The sequence below is a fragment of the Ahaetulla prasina genome, chromosome 2 (genome assembly GCF_028640845.1).
Source record: "Ahaetulla prasina isolate Xishuangbanna chromosome 2, ASM2864084v1, whole genome shotgun sequence".
In the NCBI taxonomy this organism is placed as follows: domain Eukaryota; kingdom Metazoa; phylum Chordata; class Lepidosauria; order Squamata; family Colubridae; genus Ahaetulla; species Ahaetulla prasina.
In genome coordinates, this window is record NC_080540.1 from 105,191,488 (window position 1) to 105,215,726 (window position 24,239).

General features: G+C 38.1%; 2 protein-coding genes across 2 annotated transcripts in view; both read right to left on the bottom strand.

Moving 5' to 3' along the window:
- Nucleotides 1-763: 763 nt before the first annotated feature.
- Nucleotides 764-6,301, bottom strand: RPL26L1 (ribosomal protein L26 like 1). Its single transcript, XM_058169434.1, has 4 exons — nt 6,191-6,301; nt 4,291-4,463; nt 3,404-3,544; nt 764-935 (listed from the first exon to the last, which is right to left on the bottom strand). Exons 2-4 carry the CDS (start codon nt 4,456-4,458, stop codon nt 807-809), a joined length of 438 nt encoding a protein of 145 aa, XP_058025417.1. The 5' UTR covers nt 4,459-4,463; nt 6,191-6,301; the 3' UTR covers nt 764-806.
- A 1,944-nt stretch (nt 6,302-8,245) lies between these two features.
- Nucleotides 8,246-24,239, bottom strand: part of ERGIC1 (endoplasmic reticulum-golgi intermediate compartment 1) — an 84,791-nt gene continuing 68,797 nt past the window's right edge. The window contains exons 7-11 of the mRNA XM_058169435.1: nt 21,613-21,717; nt 18,245-18,305; nt 16,065-16,165; nt 14,810-14,932; nt 8,246-10,063 (exon numbers count right to left, since the gene is read on the bottom strand). Of these exons, the coding sequence (XP_058025418.1) occupies nt 9,956-10,063; nt 14,810-14,932; nt 16,065-16,165; nt 18,245-18,305; nt 21,613-21,717 (498 nt within the window). The 3' untranslated portion in view covers nt 8,246-9,955. The remainder of the gene's footprint in view (nt 10,064-14,809; nt 14,933-16,064; nt 16,166-18,244; nt 18,306-21,612; nt 21,718-24,239) is intronic.

Sequence of the window (24,239 nt, forward strand, 5' to 3'; positions counted from 1 at the left end):
CCCTCATCCGAGTTGGAAAGAAAGCTGGTTTTTGCTTAAAGGCTATTTTTTCCAAGGTCCCTTTCCCTCTTACGACAGAAACTGCAGCAAAATGGGCAGAAAGGAACCTGGGAAATGAGGTTCACCTCAGCAACTGAGTGGCAAGAGATTAGTAATTCATCCACAAACCTGCGTGATGTACAAATCTAAAATAGTAGTTACAGAGGAAGAATGGGCAATGCTGAGCAGAAGGGAGCCGTTTCAAATTCAACTGTTAAAGCAGAACATCTGGATACAAGAGACTTTGGCCTTTAACCAACAAGGAATGCAGGCTTGTATTCCATTCCCAAACCATCTTGTTAATCCAAATCACTGGATTTTGCCAATGAAAATAACCCAGTTATTACGTTCTCTACTCAGAAAACATTATAAAGGATGCTGTAGTTAGATTTTGCCTTGTAGAAAACACTATCCCTACTAGCTTGTCAATGTTAATTATTTATGAACTAAGATGTTAGGATAGTAGTTCTTAATTTCTTAGCTTAATTTCAATGATTTGAAAAATAGCCCTGGAAGTTAATGTTTGATACCATAGTTTTCACTTTCAACCATGAATTCCCTGCAACAAATATACTATTAACTAGTATAGCTAAGCATTTCTCTGCATCCATGTATTTTTTGATAAGGGGAAAAATCTATTTTTTCACCTAATTTGCAATATATTGCTTTTTTGTTACTATACCAAAGTACAGTATAAATTGCAAAAATAAGAACACTGATACAATACAATTTACTGGAATTTTAATGGATCTGACAAAAAGTCCATTTTATTCTTGCATCTTTTCAATTGTTTCTTCCTTGTATTTTCCTTTCTCTTTTCCAACCTGGCGAGACTTTGCTTTGCGTTCCAAGATCTTTTTACGATCCTTGTCCAGCTTTAATCTTGTGATCACCACCTGTAATGTCAAAGCAAATACTTTATATTTTTCCTTAAATCTTCCAAGGAACATCAGTATGAATGATTCACTACGTAAGTTATTTATAGAATTTATAAATAAATTTATAGAGTAAATAAGTGGATCATACTTGTAGATTTGTTGCTCATTTTTTAAAATGATGCAGTTATACCCTACATTACAGCTTGTCTCTTGTGGCTTTCTTTTCAGCTTAAAGACCCTAACTGCCACCAGAATTTCCATTGTTAAGCAAAGCAGTTGTTACGTAAAACATTACTACCCTGCTTAGCAATAGCAGTTCTTGTTACCCAGAATTGCAGTTATTAGGCAAAGACTTCTCTTCGGCCCTGCTGCTCTCTCCACTTCCTCCATTCTCTGCCCTTTTGGCCACCCTGCACTCTACTGCCTCTTCTGACTTTTATTGTCTTTTTTTCTCCTATTGAGTTTGCATGGTAGATGTTAGGTGGTGTATTTTGTTAAGGTAGTTGGTAGTCTTCGTGATGCCTGTCTTTTTCCCCTTCATCTCTGCCTTTTTGATTGCCCTGCCCTTTGCTGCCACCACCTAACATGCCACTCACACCAGTCTATACCATCTTTTCCCACGGCTGAGATGGCACACCTGGCCAAGCTTCTAAGAACTAAAAATAATGCACTTGATGGAAAGTTAAATTAAATGAAATGTAGAAGTGGATCAATATTAAGTCAAGGAACAATGGAAATAATGAATTCAAACAAAATCACATAAATACAAATATTCCCTTTGGAGAATCTTGAGCATGTTATAGTCTGGAATTATGAATTTCTAAAGGAATGCAGGGAATGATTTTTAACATCTGATGTCCACATAAGAGATTTATTCCAAATCTTTATTATAAAGTATGATTCCAAGCAGTAAAAACAAACCAACCCATAACTCTGATGCGACTCTCAATGAAATAGTTTGACGCCCCGATATAAACTGACAATTCACTTAAAACAAGTCATAACTTTTTAAACAATGGTAACATTTTTAGAATATAGAAGTCCTTAAAACGTTAGGCTTGGACAGTTCCTGGAATACTGCAATAATAAATTTAGTGCTTCTACTCGTTATCACCAAACACCAAAAATAATGATATTCTTGGTAAGCCTATTGTTACTCTCTCACTGTTATTTGAATTATATATTCAGTTTCTTATCATGGGATTTGAATCAGATGGTATTAGTTTATAGAGATCCAGAAAAATTTAGGAATACAATGATTTGGTTAAAATCATTATATTTCCACTATAATTTCTATAAACAGAAATAAATTTAAAAAATATATATTCTTGCTGATTTTTCTCATCCACACAAGCATTATGCAGAGACAGAACATGTTAGTAGTAATAGTAATAATTTCCTTTAATAGAAATTATGTTTGCTGCTTTGGATAGAGTCTAGCTAAATTTTCTAGGAATAATATATTGCTAATTAAGTCAAGAAAACACATCAGCATGTCCTTCAAAACACATTCAACATAAAGAGAAAGCTGAAGAGATAAAATATAACCCACCCCCTTTGGAAGACCGCCTGCTGTTACCCCATGCCTCCCACCGACCCGTACGCTCACACAGAGAGGGTCTTTTCAGGGTGCCGTCCGCCAAACAATGTCAGCTGGCGACCCCCAGGGGTAGGGCCTTCTCTGTGGGAGCTCCTACGCTTTGGAACGAACTTCCCCCTGGTTTAGGCCAAGTGCCTGATCTTCGGACTTTTCGCCGTGAGCTGAAAACGCATTTATTTATCCAAGCGGGACTGGACTAAAAGTTTTACTTAATTTTTACCGGAGTTAATTATTAATTTTTAGATAATGGGGTTTTATCATTTTAACTGTAATTTTAATTCTGGCCTATTTAAATAAGTTTTTTAATCAGTTTTATTGTGTATGATTTCTGTATTTTTATCTGGCTGTGAACCGCCCTGAGTCCTTCGGGAGATAGGGCGGTATAAAAATTTGATTAAATAAATAAATAAGTGACTTCACAGGCATGTCTTGGCAGCAGTACAGGACTGATGTTTCACTGCCTTCTTTTGGAATGTTTTTTTAACTTCTAGGTCTAACACCCCTGGGCTTTCTTGATGGTCTACCATCCAAGTACTACCCAGGACTTGCTTAACTGCGGACATCTTTTATTTCAGAACTTAGTATGTACAATCATAAAACACAAATAGAATAATTTTTTGACTAATACTAGGAAAAAGCTTTGGAGAAATTAACCATTTTTCTACACCAGCTTTGTGAAAGATGGATGCCCTAATCACACACATGAACTTCAAAAATCAGAACTGCTAGTCAGCAAAACCCAGCTGAAAATAGAGGGGAAGACTAATTTATCCTGTATTATGGTTTCTTATGTCTTTGTACAACTATTTCAATGCATTCATTTTTGAAATTAGTAATAACATATAATTATAAAATATGTGTAAATAATCGTCTGATTAAAACTCACCTTACTAGGGTGAATGCCCACATGTACAGTTGTGCCATTAGCTTTCTCACGCTGTACACGCTCAATGTAAATAACGTATTTCTTTCTATATACCTGGACTACTTTGCCAATCTGCTGTCCTTTATAATGGCCCCGAACAACCTAGAAATAAAAATATCTGTTATTCTTTAAAACATTACATTTTAATATAATACTTATGATTTATGAATGATCCTAGCATCCTAACATGATTTTATACACCCATAATATAGTAACCACACTAATTGTAGTGAAGCCCCACAGACTTGGAAGGCAATACTGTATGCTTTAGGTCACGGGTGTCAAACCCACAGTGTCATGTTGCTGTCAAGTGACATTTTTCCCCTTCATGGAGCTGAGGTGGACCCGCGGGCTGCCAGTTTGACACCCCTGCTTTAGGTGGAACAAATGTTATCACCTGTTTACTATTCCTTAAAGCAAGTGCGACTGAGAGATTGTGGAAGTTGGGAATGGAGTGGAAGAAAGAGCAGGTATAAATAATAGATACAAGGGTTGAGTCCATTGGCAATCTTAACATAAATAGCAAGTTAACCCCAAACAACAAAAAACCTGGGAAGAAAGGTTTTTAATTCAGAGACTCTGCTGTAATGAGCTCACTATAAATGAATGTATGCTACTTTCTCTGCTGCAGTAACTGCCCTACGTAACATTCAGATAGCCCAAATCACCTTAGTCTTGCAGAAGGCTGTTAAAACTTGGGTCTTCCACAAGTAGTAAGGAAGCTCAATTTGTGTGATTTATGGACTTGTTATGTAGTGCTTTGGCTATTTCACCTCTCCCCATTGTACTATTTTAATTGCTTATGGATTTCATTATGATTCATAGAAGAAATGGAAAACTTCACATACTTGAACTTCATCATCCTTTCGGATGGGCATAGAACGAACATTGTACTTCTGCCTCAATTCTTTGGACAGGGGTGAAGACATGATCTTCCTCCGAATGTGAGATGGAGCATTGAAGTGCCGTTTGCGATTCTTGCTGCGATCCGAAGTCACAAATGGATTGAACTTCATTTTGACTGGAGAAAATACACATTATATAATTAAGCATTAATTGAGGAATATATTAAGATTGCATCTGCCAGTTTGCCTCCAGGTGCAATTCAAAGTGCTGCTTATTACTATTAAAGACCTTCATAGTTTAGGACTGTCTTCTCCCAGTTGGTTCTATCCATCCAATTTAGTCCAGCAGGTTGGGCCCCATCTGCCAAGGAATGTCAGCTGGTGTGAACTAGGGCAAGTGCCTTCTCAGCCATAGTTTCTGTCCTCTGAACATTTTCCCTTCAAAAATCAAGATGACTCTGATCATCTGGCTTTTCATAAAACCACGAACACTTGGTTGTGCCCCTGGACCTCAAGTGTGTTAAAGGTCTGTTTCTTGGCTGTATTAACATCCATGGCAATAGTTCTAATTGGTGACCATATTCTTTTGTTACATCTGATTTTGATTCTACATTTTAGGATGAAACCCAGAATCACTTGTTGAGATGGAGGGCTATAAAAATCAAGTAAATAAACGATAAGACCAACTGGACTTTGGGCAGATATAATTGTAGTATTTTCAAGGTAAGAGTATATTATTGTCAGAATATATAACATCACCTGTATCTATGGGAACTTGAAGATACTTTTGCATCTTGGACATAAGGGTGGGGAAATGACAACTGAATGCCAGTTTATAAAACATACAAAAAATTATTTCTTTCCTGCTCTAATAATGTCCTACAATATGCTCTCTATAAAGGTCTAATGTTTATGACTCTTCAGTGCAGTATTTCTAATTATCAACATAACCAATAAAATCATGAAAGACCTTATTGTCTTTGGTAGATTAGTAGTCTACCTACAATAATTAATCTTCCTATGTATATTTTTCATTATGCCTCTTAAAGTAAGTACAAAGTTCAGAGAGTAACCTGAAAACAACCAATATGTAACCGACAAAAAATCCTAAACAGAAATATTTATAAATTTCGCTATGTTCACAATACTGTACTTCTTTGCAAGCTTATGTAAGATATTATGTTAAGATATTAAACATTCTAATATTGCTGAAGTCGTAAGATCCCCAAATAAATAATTTTTACACTTTCATTAGGGCAAGTAGCAGACAAATTTTGAAAAGAGCTCATTTCCCCAGTATCAAGGGGGGGGGGGGGTAGGCGCATAAGTATTGATGTGAAAAATGGCAAGCCACCTCAAAACGATTTGAAGTTACTATTCTAACCTCTCGCCTTGCTAAGGCTGAACAACAACCTTTTAAGTCTACAACGAATAGAACAGAATAAAACTTTACTGTCACTTTAAATGCACACTAATCAGCATACATTAAAATGCAATTTCGTTGCATTCAGCTCTCAAAAGATAACCATTATGCATATACCCACACACACACACACACAAGACACAGAGAAACATCAGTCTAATTCGAATGTATGCATATACACGGCGAAAATATAGTCATTCAAATAAGACCCTTGCAGCAGCTTGAAGACAACATGCTCTAGGCAACCTCCACCAGGGGACAGATTTTACCGGCCCCTTCAGCCCCCAAGGAGGGAGAGATCGGCGGACCGAAGGGCCGCCGCAGAAATGACATCCTGAAGTTTCTGCTGCTTAAAATACAGGAACGGCAACAAAAGACTTTCCGTTTTGTGCATTTTCCCGCAAATCACAACAGAGAATGTGCCGCCAACGAACGGATGACAACGGATTAGAAAAACCCACCCCTCCATATAGTCTTTACCTGCAGCTCGATCGGCTATGGCCGCCCGGAAAGAGCTTGCTCCTACTTCCGCCGGTTCTAGTGAGGTCTCTTCGAGGTCTCGCGAGAATTGCCTCAACTCTGAGAATGTTTTGAGCAGAAAGATGTGTGGGTCGGCGCCACCTGGCGTCCAATGCGATGTAATAGCAAGTGGTGCTGGGCGTCTCAATTCCTGTATTGTCAATGCACCCCCCTCCCCGTTCTTTATTCAGGCTCATGTCCCATTCACCCGTTCATACTTTCTCTTTCCATTCGCAAAAACCGCAACCTATTTATCAGTTCATTCAACTTTCACTTATTCCATTCTTCCGTCGCCCATTTTTTGTGACTGTCCCTTCCCTTCAGCGTCTCCCTTATTTAGGGTTCGGGAAAAATTCTTATTGGAAGGGATACACGCGCGGTGGCGGCGGTGGGGTTAGTGGTGACGAAATGAAAAAGGCCGCAAAAGTAAAGTAACATCAACGTTTCTCTTTCTTTCACAAACGTGAACGATCCTTTTCAAATTGCGAGACATTTTAAAGAGATTCCGTGCGTTTGAATTGGATCGTATTCAATAGGCGCACTTTCCAGTTTGGGAGCGAAAAAGGTTTGAACAGGATCCAAGCGTGGATTGAAGGAACGGTATACATAATGAATACTACCGTATAATACAGGGTTGGCATGTACTGGCTTGCCAAATTCCTAGGAAGAGCTCACCTGCCTTTTCATTCAGATTTTAACCAAAAACGAATTAAAACGTAGATGATTGACAGATGTTTAACCACATGACATTATGAATATTCACTGATAATTCCCCCCACTATGCAATGGCATCACACATTGAACAAATTAATTTATTTTACAGTGGTACTTAAAAACACCACAAGATGTAATGTAATTTTCCTGCAGAAGTAGCATTGAAATACAGATTGTTCTCCCAATATAGGTAAATCTAAAACTCACTGCTGCTCTAATAGATATGTTATTAGACTAAAACACACTACTACATGAGTTCAAAAACAAAGCTTTCTTGAAATTTAGTAAAAAAGAGAACTCAATGGATCTTCTTAATATTAGGTGTTCTATTTTTTTTTGCTTAAGCCAATATTCTGTTGATTTAGCTAGATAAATATCTTGCACTTATCTTTTTTCTTAAAGATAAAAAACAAAATCTGAAGCAAAACAACACTGCTGCCAAACTTTCCACCTCAAAAACACTATCTTCATTTCCTCAGAAGAAAGGCACAGGCACTCAGAAATGACTATGTGTTCATTTTTTTCAGATTTTTACATATTGAAAAATATATGTAAAATCCATGCAAATAGTACTAATCAGTGGTGGGTTGCTCCCGGTTCGTTAGAACCGGTAGTAAAAGAGGCGGGAGGCTCCACCTACCCGCCTGGACATCATAATTAACAATATGCGCATGCGCAGAAGCACACGTGTGCGCTCCCATTGCTGTACACCGCCCTGAGTCCTTCGGGAGAAGGGCGGTATAAAAGTTTAAATAAATAAAAATAAATAAAATAAAGCGGTAATAAAGGTAAGTAGAACCCACCCCTGGTACAAATCCATCAAAATAAAAATAATTTCTCAAGAAAAATAGTGGAAAATTCTAAATATTTTATAGAAAATTCAAGAAAGAAAAAGATGGGGGGCAAATCAGCAAGAATTTCAAGATAAGAAAAATATCTTTTCTGTACCTGTAACAAAGTAAAAATAGACATGTTGGGCAAATTAGAGGAACATTCATTTCTACAAGTTTGTCCCACTAAACTAATGGGATTTACTTCTCCAAAAAGAATCATAGAACAATAGATAAAGGTTTTCTGGCCCAAAGCAATTTAATCACAGCATATTAATTTGACACTTTCAAATTTTAAAAGGTCACTCTTAAAAAGATCACAAGTTATTCTGACAGCAAATAATGACTGTTTCCAAACTGTAATACCAGCAATCTTGCTGTTTCTTTTTAAAGGTACAGAAAAACTAAAGAACATATCATTTGTATCCATCTTAGGTGATATAAAATGTACAAAGCATTCCCAAATTATGAGTCATACTGTATATCAAAAGAGTTGTCGTTATGAAAACTGGTGGGTTCTATTGAAAGCCCCTATAAATCAATGCCAACACCATATAAAAAAGTATTAACTTGCATGATATTTGCCTTATCACTTTGTCCCCACATTCACTTGCAGAATGAAATAAACAATTATTTTATACTCAGAACAGATACAAAAGAAAATGTTCACACACAAAATGAGTTTCCTTTTATACAGCGTGGTACCTAGCTTTTAAGAATCATTAAACTAGGTTCTTGCCTTTAAGGCTACCAGTTTGGCAAATGCTTGGAAATTAACATTTTAAAGATGAGCAGGTTATTGTCCAATAACTTCCTGAAGATAGATAACTTACTATATTTCCAGTATTTATGGAAGATACTCCTCTTTTTAAATATGATACTCTTCTACCCCATTGGAGTATCGACCAAGTATTGTCTTCATTGCTTTTCCTTTAAATTATTTTTTTTGATCTGGACAGCTGAATGATCTGTATCATTCAAAAAGTAAGAAGAGAAGTCTCACAAATACAAAAACATAATCTGCCTTATTTACAAATGAGACTTATTTATACTCCTTCATTTTTTCTAATTGTTTCTATTTTTTTAGGCTACTTCTATCTATCAAATGATCAAATGTTGTTGGAAATTAAGTAAAAATATTTTAACCTTCCAGAAGAATAAAAGAATTACTGTCATCTTTCGGCTAACTGGGCTAGAGAATCAAATCCCAGGAAGATTAAACCGTTTAAATGTTCACCCAGGAAATGTTTCTCAGCTGCCAAAAAGATAACAAGATCATAGGTTCTTGGTTTCTGTTCATCTGAAAAATACATAATGCAAAAAGATCAATAGACTGTTCTGAATATCTGGGCTAGTTTTTTTAACAAAACAAAATGTTACTGAAATCAATATTATTGTTCAGTACAGCTGGTCCTTCAAGTTACGATCATAATGGAGCCTAGTCATCAAGACCATAAATCATGAGTTGTAAAACAAATGATATGGTCATAAAGCGGCCACTGAGGTCATTAAGAGAACACCACGGTCATTAAACAAACCAATGGTTCACTATTAATGCAGTTTTGCCAAAAATTGAAAGTAACTCCAGGTTTTGGCCAAATCATCATAAATTCAGTCACGTGACCGTGGATGCCACAAATGGCTGCAAACGTGGCCATGTCAGCAAGCGCTCAAAGTCTAGTCACGTGACTGCAGGGGGAAAATCTATCACTGGAACTTTGAATATGGGTCATAAGTAGTCCCAAGGTAGGTCTGTTGTAACTTCAAGCAGTTGCTAAACGACTGGCTATAAGTCAAGGAGTACTTGTACTGTATGATTGTTCAGTTCTATAATTCTTGGATAAAATCTGAGTTACATAATTAAAATCTTGCCCGAAGTTGCCTTTTGAGATTTTAAAACATAATTATACCAATCTGTCAGATCTAATTGTAATACATAAATGACAATAAACCCCAAAAACATTGAATGAGAATGGTACATATAAAACCACGTTCCCTTGCAAATGATGCTAATTTTCAAAGACTATGATTGGTTGTTTGGGAGGTTTATTTGTTTCTGCAGCCTTATTTTTCCAGCGGCTTGTGTGACATTTGTCAACTGAAATGATACGAAGAAAAATCGATAGCCGTGGGCTCTTTCTTCTATGCTTCTTCTCACAAGACTAGGCTGAAGATTGCTTTGTTACTGCATCTTTCCTAGTTGGATCTTTTTCCAGGCTTCAGAGGCTGTAAAAATGCAGGAGTCAAGAATCCCAGCCACAGTAAATGTTCCACCAATGATGGCACAAATCTGAAATGGATAAAGAAGAAGGAAACGTTAAGTACTGTTTGCCTTACCTCCCCTCCCCTCCCACTTCCTTCCCCACAAGCCTCAGAAAGACCTCAACATACAGCTGCTTGATTTTTATTGTTACTTTTTAGTGAAACATGCTAGATGCAGTTAATGTAACTTTAATCAATGAGCTGGATAAACATTTGAACCTTTTGTTAAATACAGTATAAAACACCTTAGTGTTGTAGTGTGTTTTTCTGAATTCTTTAGATCTTAGTAAATATTTCCCTTTAAAAAATCACTAATGCGTGCGTTTCAACCCCATTTCTATCTTTTGTCTTGTTCTTCCTGATTACATTAGAACCACATTAGGTTGAGGTCATGTCATTTTAATGCCCAGTATAGTACAATATAGCATTAAGGACAGTAGTGGGTTTCAAATCCCATCGCTACCGGTTTGCTCATGGGCGCTTGCACGTTCGCGCAATGTTTTTGCACATGCACAGAGACGTCCGAGCAGGTGGGCGGAGCCTACCCTGCCGCCACTACCGGTTTGCCTGATCTGGGGCGAACTGGTAGCAACCTACTACTGATTAAGGATCTTCCCAACTAATCGCCCCATCCATGCAAAAAACTATACTGGGATGACATTTGCTTCCCATTCTGCTTTCCTCCATTCCTTTCCTCCCGCCATTGTGGCTGCTTCTAGTTGCAGCTGTTTAGTGCTGTTCAGGTTATTTTGAGAAGCATTCTTTAATCACTGTTTTAGGAGTATACCTGACTAAACTCAGTGTGCCTCACTCTGGGTATACATACATAGGATTCCTGTGATGCAAGACTCTAATACTATAGAATTTACTTCTGGATAGATATTATAGCAGCCTTCTTCCAACTGGATCAGTGGTGAAATTCAATTTTTTTTTACTACCGGTTCTGTGGGCGTGGCTTGGTGGGTGTGGCAGGGGAAGGATACTGCAAAATCTCCATTCCCATCCCACTCCAGGGGAAGAATACTGCAAAATCCCCATTCCCTCCCCACTCCTGGAGAAGGAAATTGCAAAATCTCCATTCCCAACCCACTCTGGGGCCAGCCAGAGGTAGTCTTTGCCAATTCTTCGAACTATTCAAAATTTCCGCTACCGGTTCTCCAGAACTTGTCAGAACCTGCTGAATTTCACCCCTGAACTGGATGCCCTCCAGATATGTTGGTCTCAATCCCATTAACTGGCTGGGCATTATGTTAATTGTAGCCATCAGGCCACTAAGTTAGGAAGGATGCTTTGTCTCTTTGGGTTACATACTGAATTTGATAAACATTATTGTTCTTGTACACAGGACTTGTAATACTGAGATTAATAATTATTCAATTGTGAAGGGAACTAGGAATAAGGTTACAGATAAGGTTATAAATAAACTACAAAAAACTTCATTTATTGACCATTCAAAGGAACAATTCCACTGAAAAACATGACTTATGACCATTTTTCACACTTACGAGTGTTGCAATGTCCCCATGGTCATGTAATCAAAATTCAGATGCTTGGCAATTGACTCATGTTTATGACGATTGACGTGTCATGGGATCACCTTTTGCAATTTTCTAACAGGCAAAGTCAGTGGGGAAGCCAGTTCACTTAACAACCATGTCACTAACTTAACAACTGCAGTTATTTACTTAGCAACTGTGACTAGAAGGTCATAAAATGGGGCAAAATTCATTTAACAAATGTCTCACTTAGCAATATAAATTCTGGGCTCAGTTGTGATTGTGACTCTCTGTATATAGAACTTCAACAGCAATAACAGAAGCAATGGAGGAGGAACTGCTCATTTCTGTGTGTATTTTTCATTCAAATATTTGTGTCCAGTGAGCTCAGTGAGATGGAAATAGGTTTCCGTTAAAAAAAGAAATGTTAATGCATTTTTCAAAACACAACTAAAATTCTGGGAGATAAAAAAACCACAGAAAGAAAGGAAAGAAACTGATCTCTTTACTTTTTTTTTCTTTTTGCAAAGTAAAATGTTTTCCCCCAACTACTCCTCTTAGTTCATTTACCCTGCCTTCTACCAAAAGTGATGCACAGTTACTTTTTAGGGACTGTAACAGCAGAATGAGTTAGGTAACTTCAACCAACACAAATCAGCTGACACAAGAGGTTTTAAACCACAAGATGGTAGAGGAGAAATACTTGATGCATCAAAGCAGGAAAGTATGACTTCACTTTTCTAAACATAGGAAAAATATAATTCCATGTCTATTTCAAAAAATGAAACGCGCCTACACACAGAGAATTCACAGAACGGGTAGAAACAACTGGGTTTCTTAGGATAGCCACCATTTCACTTCAATTAAGGAGCTAGGACATTTATTAGACGAAACGTCACTATCTCATGATTATACGACAATCAATAAGCATGATTAGGCCAAATGGATAGTATGCAGACATGAGTCACAAAAAAATGAAAATAACATCTCCAGTTCCTCTTATGTTGAGCCAATCAATAATTTTTGCCTGGGCCAGAAGGCTATAGCCCTCTCCACAATCATGACTATTCCAATTCAACTCCAGGTCAATCATGATGCAGTAGGGACTTGGGACAGCAAAAATGATGATGGCCTGGAGAGTAACTCTGCTAGTTTGAAAGGCCTTTGCCCTATGAGCCTCCTCTAGATTTTGTCCTAGCATAGAGGCTGGTATTTCAACATAACAGAAATGGAAGGTTAGTATTTACAAGAAAAATTTCTAGTAATGGTAGAAAAAGGCACATTAAAGCACATATGAACAGGGATTGTCCCTTCGATCAAGAACTTTAGACCTAAAGCTAGAACCTGATTGTTTGTTGACTTCATACTCTATTAGCATTAAAAAAAACAAATAAGCCAAGATGTGAGAAGTTCAACTGGATCCTAGTGCCAAAGAAGCAGATTAATAGAATGAGACTATTGCCTTACACACTGTAAGCCGCCCTGAGTCTTCGGAGAAGGGCGGGATATAAATGTAAATTAAAAAAAAAAAATTAAGAAAAGGAGGTCAGAGTGCATACAACTTTACTACGTGAGACAATCCAGGAGCAATAACAGCAAACAGAGGTTTGTAATAAATAATGGTTTTATCTACAAAAGAATATATACTATGCATACACTTACTACAGGCAGAGGTCAAACAAGCAGCAAATTACAGCAGGGAAGAACACACAGTGACAGAGCGATGCCCTAACAGGGCCTATTCTTATTATACAGGCTCTTAAAGGGATAACAGCCCAAAAACCTTGCTGACTCATTCCCATCATTACATCATTGCATCATTGCAGCAGCTGGTCAGCTCTTAAATCACTACCCTGACAAAGGAAGAACGCTAAAATAGGCAAGCCGCTATTACCATATAGAATAGATTAGAAGCCAGGACAAATGGGCAAATGACAACACTTATGATAAGGGATAGGTAAAGAGCACTAAAATAAAAAGCCAATGGGCATTCAAAAATTCCACAAATTACAACAAATGAAGGATTGCAAACACAAATTTACATTTACATTTGTTCTATCTCCGTCCTCACTTTGGAGTAACGAGCTGGCCTACAGCCAGTGGTTACACGGCTCCTATCAGTCCTGGCCGAGAAAACGCAGCTGCCTGCCAAAAAGTTCAAACAGATTAAGACTTCAGCTCACTTCAACACGGTTCAGCTAATTTGCTTCCCGTAGAAGTGAGAGCAGTCCCAAAGCTCCTTATATATCCTGTGGGGTGGGGCTCCTGCCCCACCGTTCCCTTTGATGACGCCGCCTCTCTAATCTTCTGAAGCGCGGGTCGGTCCAGGCTTGATTAGTATGATTATCAGCTGCATCTGTAGGCGTAGCCTGAGGAAGGGAGGAATCAGGGGATGTCGGCCTCATTACGTCCTCCAACTGGCCTGGTTCTGGCTCCTGGAGCCGGGCCAAAGGAATCGGTGCTCCTGAGGTAAGCCTTACCGGCCCTTCCCCCTCACTCTCAGAGTCACTTTCGGACATGGGGCCAGGTTTGGGGGCTGGAGCCACAACAACATTTCTGTACTGAATAATGTATCAGAGTAGTGTGTAATATGTAGTCCTTCAGATACCGCCTAACTACAGTTCCATGAAGTCATGATTTCATAATGAACAAACTGCATTTCTCTCTACTGTATTAGTCTAATGAGATACAATAAAGAAAAAGAATATTTCACTACAGTACAAACAACTATACTGCAGCCTGCCAATTATGGTTATATGTCATGATGGTCATAAATTGAGTTGGTCACATGACCGTTCAAATTGTATGACCATTTTTGTGGCCGTTGTTAAGAAAACACAATATCTGTAAAACAAACTCTAAAAAAAAACCTCCCTTTTTTGATTCTATAATATTAGAATTCTAGCATTGTGTTGTGAGGGCAGGATGACAATGTGCGATGAAAATAAAATCTTTGCACACTAGAGTTGCTATTTGGGAATATTATCTGTGGCAGTACAAATTTGAGAATCTTTTACAAAATGCTACATTAAATGCTACAACATTAAAATCAAATTTAAAAACCCACAATTTAACCTCCCTCCCTCCACTTCCCACTCAATGTCTCAGCCTTTAGGCTAAAGCATTCAATACCTTCCCATTGTCCTAACTGAACAATTTTTTGTTTTCTGGATGCATCTGGGAACAAGTTCAGCATTATAGCTCTTTTTTGACTTCATTGTCTAGCATACACACTCAGTTTAAGAATAAGCAAGGACAAGAGGGTGACAGTAACTTACCGTTGTGATAAATCTGTACAAAGGCTGTCGCCTTTCTGTGTACTTCACTGTAATAGGGCTCAAATCATATCGAAACCAAATGGCTGGAATAATGCGTCCTGTGTGACTATATGCTACATATTCCTAAAAAAAGGATGCATGGCAGAGAATAAATATACTTATATGTATAAAACAGACCCCTAAGAATTCTGCATATGTCTACTCACTTTCCCTAAGATACTGATAGTCTTTGAGATGTTTATTGGAATCCAAGTTAACTTTAAAGAGCACGCCCTTCAAAATCTAATTGGACTTAAACTAGTAATGATTTTTTAAGATACTGATTTTACAGGGCCTATCCCATGTATGACAATATCTTGCTTTAACTCAATTATGGATAGGACAAAATTAGTACCTCTTATACTGTAAAGTAGCAGTTACAACTTTCTGGGCTATGAGAGAAAATCGATACTATGAGATCCTGTAAATTTTAAAGAAGCATTTTAATTCCTAAAGTTCAAAAGGTTAGAAATGGCAAAATTTCCCAAAAACTGGTAGGTAATTGAAGTGCATATTAAAAAGGTCTTGAGAAACAATGAAAGGAAAAGGAATAATAATTTTAAAAATCCGGAACGTAGCATTATGAAGTCAGGTAATCTGTGTAAAAGTAAATTCTTTCATATGAGATTAGCAGGGTTGAAGCGAACTACATCAATTTTTAAACATTTGTTTTTGTAAAAGGAAGCAAATGCCCTGGATAGAGAAAATTATACTTAACTGATAGGAAGGATCTATCTCAAAATCCATTAATTCAGTCATGCTTCAACAATATAAAACAGTTACTCACAAAGTAGGAAGCAATGATTGGTCAATCAATTTATAGCCCTTTATGTCAGAATATCAAGTATTCATATATCTATCCTTTTTCTATGTTAATCTGCAAATAATATTTTCATTGCCATGGAGTTGAAAAGATATATTCAAATATTCATGTCTGAGTACTTCCTCTATGCGATTGGGTACGTTTCTGAGCTGAAAACTTTATTGGACTAAACTGGGAAGTTTGAAAAACAGAATTTTTCATTCCTATCAGTTTCACTGCACTGAAATTCGTACAGGTTAAATATACTTCAACCTTACTTTTTGTTTTCTTTTTTTCTATACTTCCAGAAGAGGGTGCTATGCGTACTGTTTAAACAAATGCACATTGAAAGAGCAACAATCGACACAAGACTGGAAAATCAAGTCATTTTAGAAAGGGATGTATTATCTTTACCTTATTGGCTACAGTATATTGGTATGAGTACCGCTGTTTGCCGCTCATGTCTTCATACACAGTAGGAACAATCTTCAGTATATAATCATGAGAAGCAAGGGCTGTGTAAACAGAATATACCTCTTTTTGAGAAACTCAAAAACAACACAAATGCTCTTCTGGTGTACAGATTTCCAAGTACAAGTCTTGAACATGGTTTAATCTGTTCAGAATTGTATTAATTGTTATATTTATATAACAATTATAATAATTGCTATTATATTAAATATAATAATTATATTATTAACTGGAAATAATATGCAATTGTCCTAATTTTTCTCAATGTACAAAAATATATCTAATCCTTTTTTTTTTCTTTTGGTGGACTGCAAGATGCTCTACCACATTCAGTAAAACATGAAAAATCTAATTTGACTAAATGTTGAAAGATTATTCTGATTTGCAACGCTCAATCATCATATACACTAGAAAACTTTCAATATTAACTTAAGTTGTCCAATGAATTTGGGGATAGTATATAACCGTGATGGCGAACCTATGGCACACGTGCCCAAAATGGCATATGGAGCCATGTCGCCTGGTACGCATGGCGTTGCCCGTTCTTCTTCCAGGTTTCTGGTGCGCATGCGCGTGCAACAATCAGCTGGCCTTTTTGCATGCGGCAGTGCCGGAAACTAAAAGAGCTGGTCTTCCATTTTCCTGCGTGAGCATGCGCGCCAGCCAGCTAATCGTCAGGTGTGCATGTGCGCCAGAAACCCAGAAGAGTAGCTGGCTGAAACTGGAAGTTCAGTAGCTGAAACCGGAAGTTCATTTTCGGGGGTGCGCATGCACCCTGGGCATCTCCTCTTCCAAGTTGCAGCCCAGATGTGCGCACAACCTTTTCGGCACTTGGTGCCAAAAAGGTTTGCCATCACTGGTATATAATTTTACGTGCAATTATGTTCGGTCTTACCCACTTGATATTCAAATAACATTTTTTTAAAAAAGCATTACATTTAAGTCATGGATCATATTACTGCCAATGAAGGGTCATCATATTTCAAGTTGAAGAAATCATCTGTTTGAAAGGAAGCTGGATAGAAACATGGGGTTTTGAAACATAATCTCATAGCAAAGATAGAAATTCTGTAGGACAGGAAATAGTCTTTCAGTAGTAGCTAAATGGAATTACTATAGTTTCAAAGTACAGTTACCTTAAACTAGTCTAATTTATTTCCTCCTATAAGTAAATACAAAGGAAGGAATGCCAAGAAGAAAGATGTTGGCTAGGATCAGACTCATTTCCTGATATACATGATTCTTTAAAACTTTGCATCTCTGCCCTGGCTCCTTTTTATCTTTGTTTCTTTCCTTCCAACACACATCCATGGAAGTTTTCCAAGAGGAGACCTCTGTAAGACTGGTAGCAAAATATCAGAAGGCGTCTGACACAGTGGTGAAATCCAACTTTTTTTCCTACCGGTTCTGTGGCCGTGGCTTGGTGGACGTGGTGTGGCTTGGTGGGAATGGTAGGGGAAAGATACTGCAAAATCTCCATTCCCACTCCATTCTGGGGCCAGCCAGAGGGGGTATTTGCTGGTTCTCGAAACTACTCAAAATTTCCGCTACCAGTTCTCTGAACTGCTCAAAATTTTCACTACCGGTTCTCCAGAACCTGTCAGATTTCACCCCTGGTCTGACAGCATCTTTTCTGATTAACCAATTTTATTAAAAGACTTAAGCTTTTTTGAATTGCAGCTAACCTATGAAGGTCAATAGTCTTTTGAAGTTGCTCTTAGAGACAAGTTTATACTATCTTATTCAGGTATCAGACATCTCTAGAAGCCACAGTAATCAACAAATCTCTGGTTGCAGAAGCCATCAACAATGCAAAACATCAAAAGATCAATTTTCCCCAACCCGGTGCTCTTTAGATGTACTTATGTATAATTCCCAGCATGGCCAGTGACTAAGGCCAGCTGAGAATTATATACTGTATTCAAATGTATCTGAAGACTAGCACACTAAGGAAGCGGTTATTTATAATTGATCTCTTTTGTACCCTGGGAAATCAAGTCATCCCAAATTTATTTCATTGCTTAAGACCACCAATGATACAATCAGATTAGTTTTTGTAAGCTTCTCCAATTATGAACATTATATTAATACAAAATAAATTGAACACCACAAATTGTACATACGATTTGAACTGAGTTTGTTTGTTCCCTCCAGTGCATTGAATGCTCCATGAATGTTGTGGACCTGAAACACCACAAAATATATTTTTGCATTAAGTATGTGTTTTTCTGTTTTCCGAAGAGAAATAAAATAATCCTTAAACAGAGATAAGAAGAGGAGGAAGCAAAAGGGAAGAAACCTCTTCAATTTTCATATAGTTTTGTATTGATGTCATCATTCATCCTTACTTGGGAACAATTTTTTTTGAATTTCCAGAGACCTTGTAAACAAAAGTATCTTAAAGCAACCGAAGCATTTCAACATATCTACAATACTTGGCATATATTAGCTAATTTTATAAAGTTACAGTAAATTCTGAGCATACAAAGATAAGTGAAGTATCATAGAATTTCATTAAACTTCAGTAAGATTTTTTTTAAAAATTGAAAATGCTTAAATATCAACTTTGCTTTACAAAAGCAACAACCGACACAAGGGTAACACTTATAAAAGGATGGTGCAGCTGGTTTTCTAAAGAGGCATTAATTATTAACACTCTAAGAGATTTGCCCTGCACCAAGTGGCACAACATCTACTGAAAGATTATGCAGAAACATGACCGCAGCTCTGTTTTTGACAGAACTTCATTCATAGATGTGTCATCCGAACAGCTCATTGAGAAGCAGCATTTTTTTAAAAATAGAGCTCATGCCAAGTTATGAGCTCAGCGAATCCATTACACTACAAAGACAAAACACTTTCATGATCTGGCCTGAAATATAAAACCACTGAGAAGATTAATTTAGATTCGAGTTTGAGGATACCGATTTTAAGGCAGTTTCTTTTTTTCAAGACTAACAGTCTGAGGACATTCCAAGAACCCCAACTAGCAATCAGAATGAAAATCCTCGCAACAAATGGACAGATTCAACCATAGATCCATTGGAAAACTGTAAGCATCCTAGATCATGCTAAATCCAAAAACGCTGGGAATTTCTGGAAGATTTGTATTCAGCAAATCATCCATCAATAGACACATAGAGCTAAACCATATGTGCATACTATTCGAACAATAAAACCATATGTACACACCAGACAATAAAAATCCAATCCAATCGAATCCAATACTCTCTGGCAGCCAAGCAGAGATTGATACCGACAAACAAAAAGAAAACAATGCCCTCATAAAAAAACTACAAGGATAAAAACCCACTGACAGGGCAAGCTCCTGTATAAAAATGGAGTAAGCCCAGGGGTGAAATGCTCCTGGTTCGGACCGGATCACTCGATCCTGTAGCAATAGTGGCAGGTGGTTTGGAGAACCAGTAGCAAAAATCCCTGCCCCCCCCCATGCCCAGCTGAGCAGCGTGATCATCAGAGGGTTGTTTTTTTTTTACTTTTAAAAGCATTTTATCTTCGGCCAAAAAAATGCTTTTAAAAGTAAAAAAAAAGCCTCTGATGATCGCATGGCTCAGCTGGGATTGGCAGAGCCTTTTAAAAGCATTTTTTTACAACCTCTTCGGCTAAAGAGGTTGTAGAAAAAATGTTTTTAAAAGTAAAAAAAAAAAGTTGGCCACACCCACCCAGTCACATTACACCCCCCCCAAGCTACACCCACAGAACCAGTAGTAACAAATTTTACATTTCACCACTGAGTAAGCCCCACACTCACTAGCAATGATGAATGTTATCTAGTCAGGTAATGGAACATCTACAAGCAAAAAATCAATTAAGAGAGCACCAAGGACTTCATTGTTGAACCCTGAGCAACATATATTATCTTCTATTCATATTGATCTATGTTGCACTAGTCAATATGCAGCACTTGCAATACTGTGTCCAGTTCCACAATACAGAAATGATGTTGAGGAATTGGAAAACATGCAGAGAAGAGCAACAAAGGTGGTAAGATTCTTGCAGGCTAAATACTACAAAGAGCAACTAAAGGAACTGGGTGTGCTTCATGTAAAGAAGAGAAGGGTAGGGGAAGACATGATAGCGGTTTTCCAATACATGAGGGGATGTCACAAAGATTGATTCTCTATAGCACCTGTCAGTAAGGTAAGAAACAAGGGATGGAAGAATTATACAGAGATATCCAAACTTAAGTAAGAAGAAATTTCCTGATTGTGAGAGGCACTAAGCAGTGGAACAGCCTGCTTCCTAAACTTATGGATGTTTCATCACTGGATATTTTCATGAAAAGATCAGACAGCCATTTGTCTGAGATAGTCTGAAGATTACTGTCTTGGACAGTAGAGTACAAAAACCTCCATGATCCTTAGCAGTTTAGCTTTACTACTGCATTTTTACATGTTTACCTCTCTTTCTGGACTTATCCTGATACTAAGATCCTCAAGCCCACTCCTTTGTGTTGCAGATTGTGTAATGTTTCCCAACCTGTCATTCTCTAGCTATGTTAGGAATGGAACTCCCAAAACTTCGGGAGTTGTACTCCCAACAGATCTGGAAGATGCTAGCTTGGGTGAGGCTGAGATAGAGCAGAAGTGACGATATGTTTTGTACTACAGTTAGATATAAGTACATACCAAATTAAAAAATACTAAATACCCTTTTTATCTTGTAGGACACCCATTATTCGTAGAAAAGACAAAGTGTTAATAAGCCCTCAATTCTACTATTAGTAACAGCAAAGAACACAAACTATTCAAAACTATTCTTGAAACTATGTGTGAGATAAAACACAGCGTTTGTTCAAATATACTGTATACACACACACACACATACACACACCAGAAGGTACAAGAAACTATAGTGAGCCACTATAGTGAGCAAAGAACTCCCATAAATAAGCAATTCCTGAGGGACAAGAAGAAAAGGACTCAATAACGAAGTAAATAATTCCAAACTGGAGCTTTTGTAGTTGAAAGAATAAACCTGACTTAATATTAGCAAGGCATATTTTTAACAGGTTGCAAAATAACATTCAGAAAAAAGCACCCTATTACATAAAATTATGTTTTTCTCATTGAACTAATTTGTTTAGTTTTCCTTTCCACCCAATCTTTCTTTTCAATTGTAAGCATAGATCACATAATTGCACCAGATATTCCTAGCAGTTGTTTCTAGCAGACAAAGGAGACATGCACAGATGAGCTCATTCTTACGGGCTGCGTTGCACAAGTTGGTAACTCCTTGCCATTTACACACAAATGGATTTCCATCTATGTAGTATGCATGCATTGGTAAGCACCCTTCCCCTAGTTTGAAATAAATTGACCATACATAGGCTATTTTTCTGATGCAGCGACCTGTCACAACAGAAATAAACCAGTGTATCAGACTGAATAGAAATGCCTTGCATTTTGCTACCTACAATTGTTTAACAAGATGCACAACCTTCTTGTGAGCTGTAGCTCTCAGAACTCACCTGCAGCTTGTCACCAAAGGAGAGTTTGTGGATGACATGTGTCATATCAGGATTCTGAGGCTGTGCAGTGGCACTATGTGTTGATACATGAAAATTCCCTGGAACCTAAAAGAAAGCAAAGTTCAGTTTCTGTTGTGCTTAAAACCATCAGCAGCCAATGTTGGATGTGTAATTTGAAACTTCAAAACACTTATAATCCCTGGAAGATGCAGGATCAGCAATGACTGGAAATGCTTGAAATGCTTATACAATTCAATCCCCCCCTTTAAATGTTCGTAATTATAATTTAAGAGAGAGAAAAAACACACCCTACAGTGGATTCTTTTAGGTTTTGCAACTAGTCAATAAAGAAACTAGCTAATATGAAAAACATGGTAAAGAAAATAATAATCATACTCTATCAAGGAAAATATTTACATGGCAAAATGAACAAGCCTGATGGCACACCATTTTTAGGCATATTCTAACATGAATTAATAGGCAGTACAATTTCATAGCCTGTGGTGCAAACAAGAGGCATGAGTTGGCTGTACATCTTTATTCTATCAACAACATGCTACAGGCGCCTTTTCCTCCACCCTGTGGAGTCACAGGTGGCCTTATAAGGCTGGATTATCTAATGCCACCCCACCCATCCCACCTAGCAGGTCTGGTTTTTCATAGCTGCTAGTAAGTGAAACTGAGGCTCTTCTACTCCCATCCTGAGAACTGAAGATCCTCGCTCTTTAATCAAGATGCTTCTTCCCATCAGGGTGTCATTCTTTATTAGCTAAGAGGTCCTTGGAATAGAAGGCAGCATTGTACTACTTTAGGTTACAGCTCTTTGCCCTGTGGTGACTCATAAGCCAGAAGATACAATGTTTTGAGGAGAAAAGAGAAAAAGAAACATGCAGACTTGTTATGCTCTTCAGAAAGTCAGAATCAACTCTAAAGCACTTTAAAATTCTATATTAACATTACTCCTATCACTGATGAACCAAAAATGGAATCTATCAATATAGCATTATTTCCTCTTTCTGTCATGCCCTTTGCCTCAGTAAATACTACCATGTTTCCCTGAAAATAAGACCCGGTCTTATCTTCTTTTGGGCCCCAAAATAAACGCCAGATCTTATTTTCGGGGGATGTCTTGCCCACTTACCTTAGGACCACCGCAGCCAGGCCTCCCACGCCCGACATCTGTTGCACTGCTGGCTGACTTCTTCTGCGGCTGCTTGTAGCCACTCACATCCAGATGCCACGTGACTCAGCACGCTGGTGCCACTCCTCATGGCAGGAGGCTGCCTCGTGTGTTGTGCCATTATGTGCGCGAGCGGTGGCACTGGCGTGATGAGCCATGCAGCCTCCTGCCACAAGCAAGATGCCGCGAGGTGTGGTGCAACACACTTTGCGGCATCTTGCCAGAAGTGGTGGCATCGGTGCAATGTGCCATGCAGCCTCCTGCGTGAGCGGTGACACTGGTGCAACACACCTTGCGGCATCTTGCCAGAAGTGGTGGCATTCGTGCAATGTGCCATGCAGCCTCCTGCCATGAGTGGTGGCACTGCACGATGAACCATGCGGCTTCCTGCTGTGAGTAGCAGCACCAGCGCGATGCACCACGTGGCATATGGCCACCAGCGGCCACAGAAGTCAAGCAGCAGCAGTCCTAAGGTACGCGGGTGCAGGGCACGTGGAGCAGCTCAAACCCTTCACCCTCACCCTAGCTTGATTTTTACATATGTGCCTTGCCCCACCCTGTACAACCAGAAGGTGGGTGGGGCTTAACTAGAGTTTATTTTTGGAGTAGGGCTTATATTAGGCACAGGCATGAAAATCAAGCTATGGCTTCTTTTTGGGGTAGATCGTATTTTCAGGAAAACACAGTATACCCAATTTTCTTTCTTACATTCCTTTAGAATTTGGGCTGTTGCATTTAGTCAAAATAAATTTCTAGTTTAACTGATGAAAGATGTGCCCTGGGATTAATTATACATTACACTTTCTAAAGTATTTGTTTTAACGCAAGCAATTATAAAACTTCAGGTAGTAACAAAATTCTAATAAAAATATTTTCTCTTTTCAGAAGGAACAAAGAATATTTCTCCAATGATGTCTGGTTGCATATATACGTATGACAACAAAAAAACTGCAAGGTTTTTTCTTCTAAATTGTTGAGTTATATGCACATATAAATGGGCAACAGTTCTAATTGTGACAGTGTATTGGTAACAGTTTGTTGTTGCTGCTATTTAAAGTAGTCTTAAAGCTAATCATTTAACCATGAAATCATTATTATTATTATTGGCATGTCGGATTATTACGTAGTGAGGAAACTACCAAGCTAATGAAGATTTGTAGCTTGGCTGCCTGTTTACCAGCTATTAGGTACACACATGTGTTTCCTATAGTGTGCCAAAGGAGAGCAAACTAGCTTTGCGCTAGAAATACAAGTGGCTCTACCTGCAGCATCATCCAAGCCCCCCCTTCTCTGGAGCCACTTTGCAAAGAGGTGCCACAACCCAGAAGATTCAGAACTGGCAGGAATCTGATTGCCTGCACGGAACACCAATTCATCTCCCCACTGAAATGGTACCTATTTATCTACTCGCATAGAACATGCTGTCAAACTACAAGGTGAGCAGAAG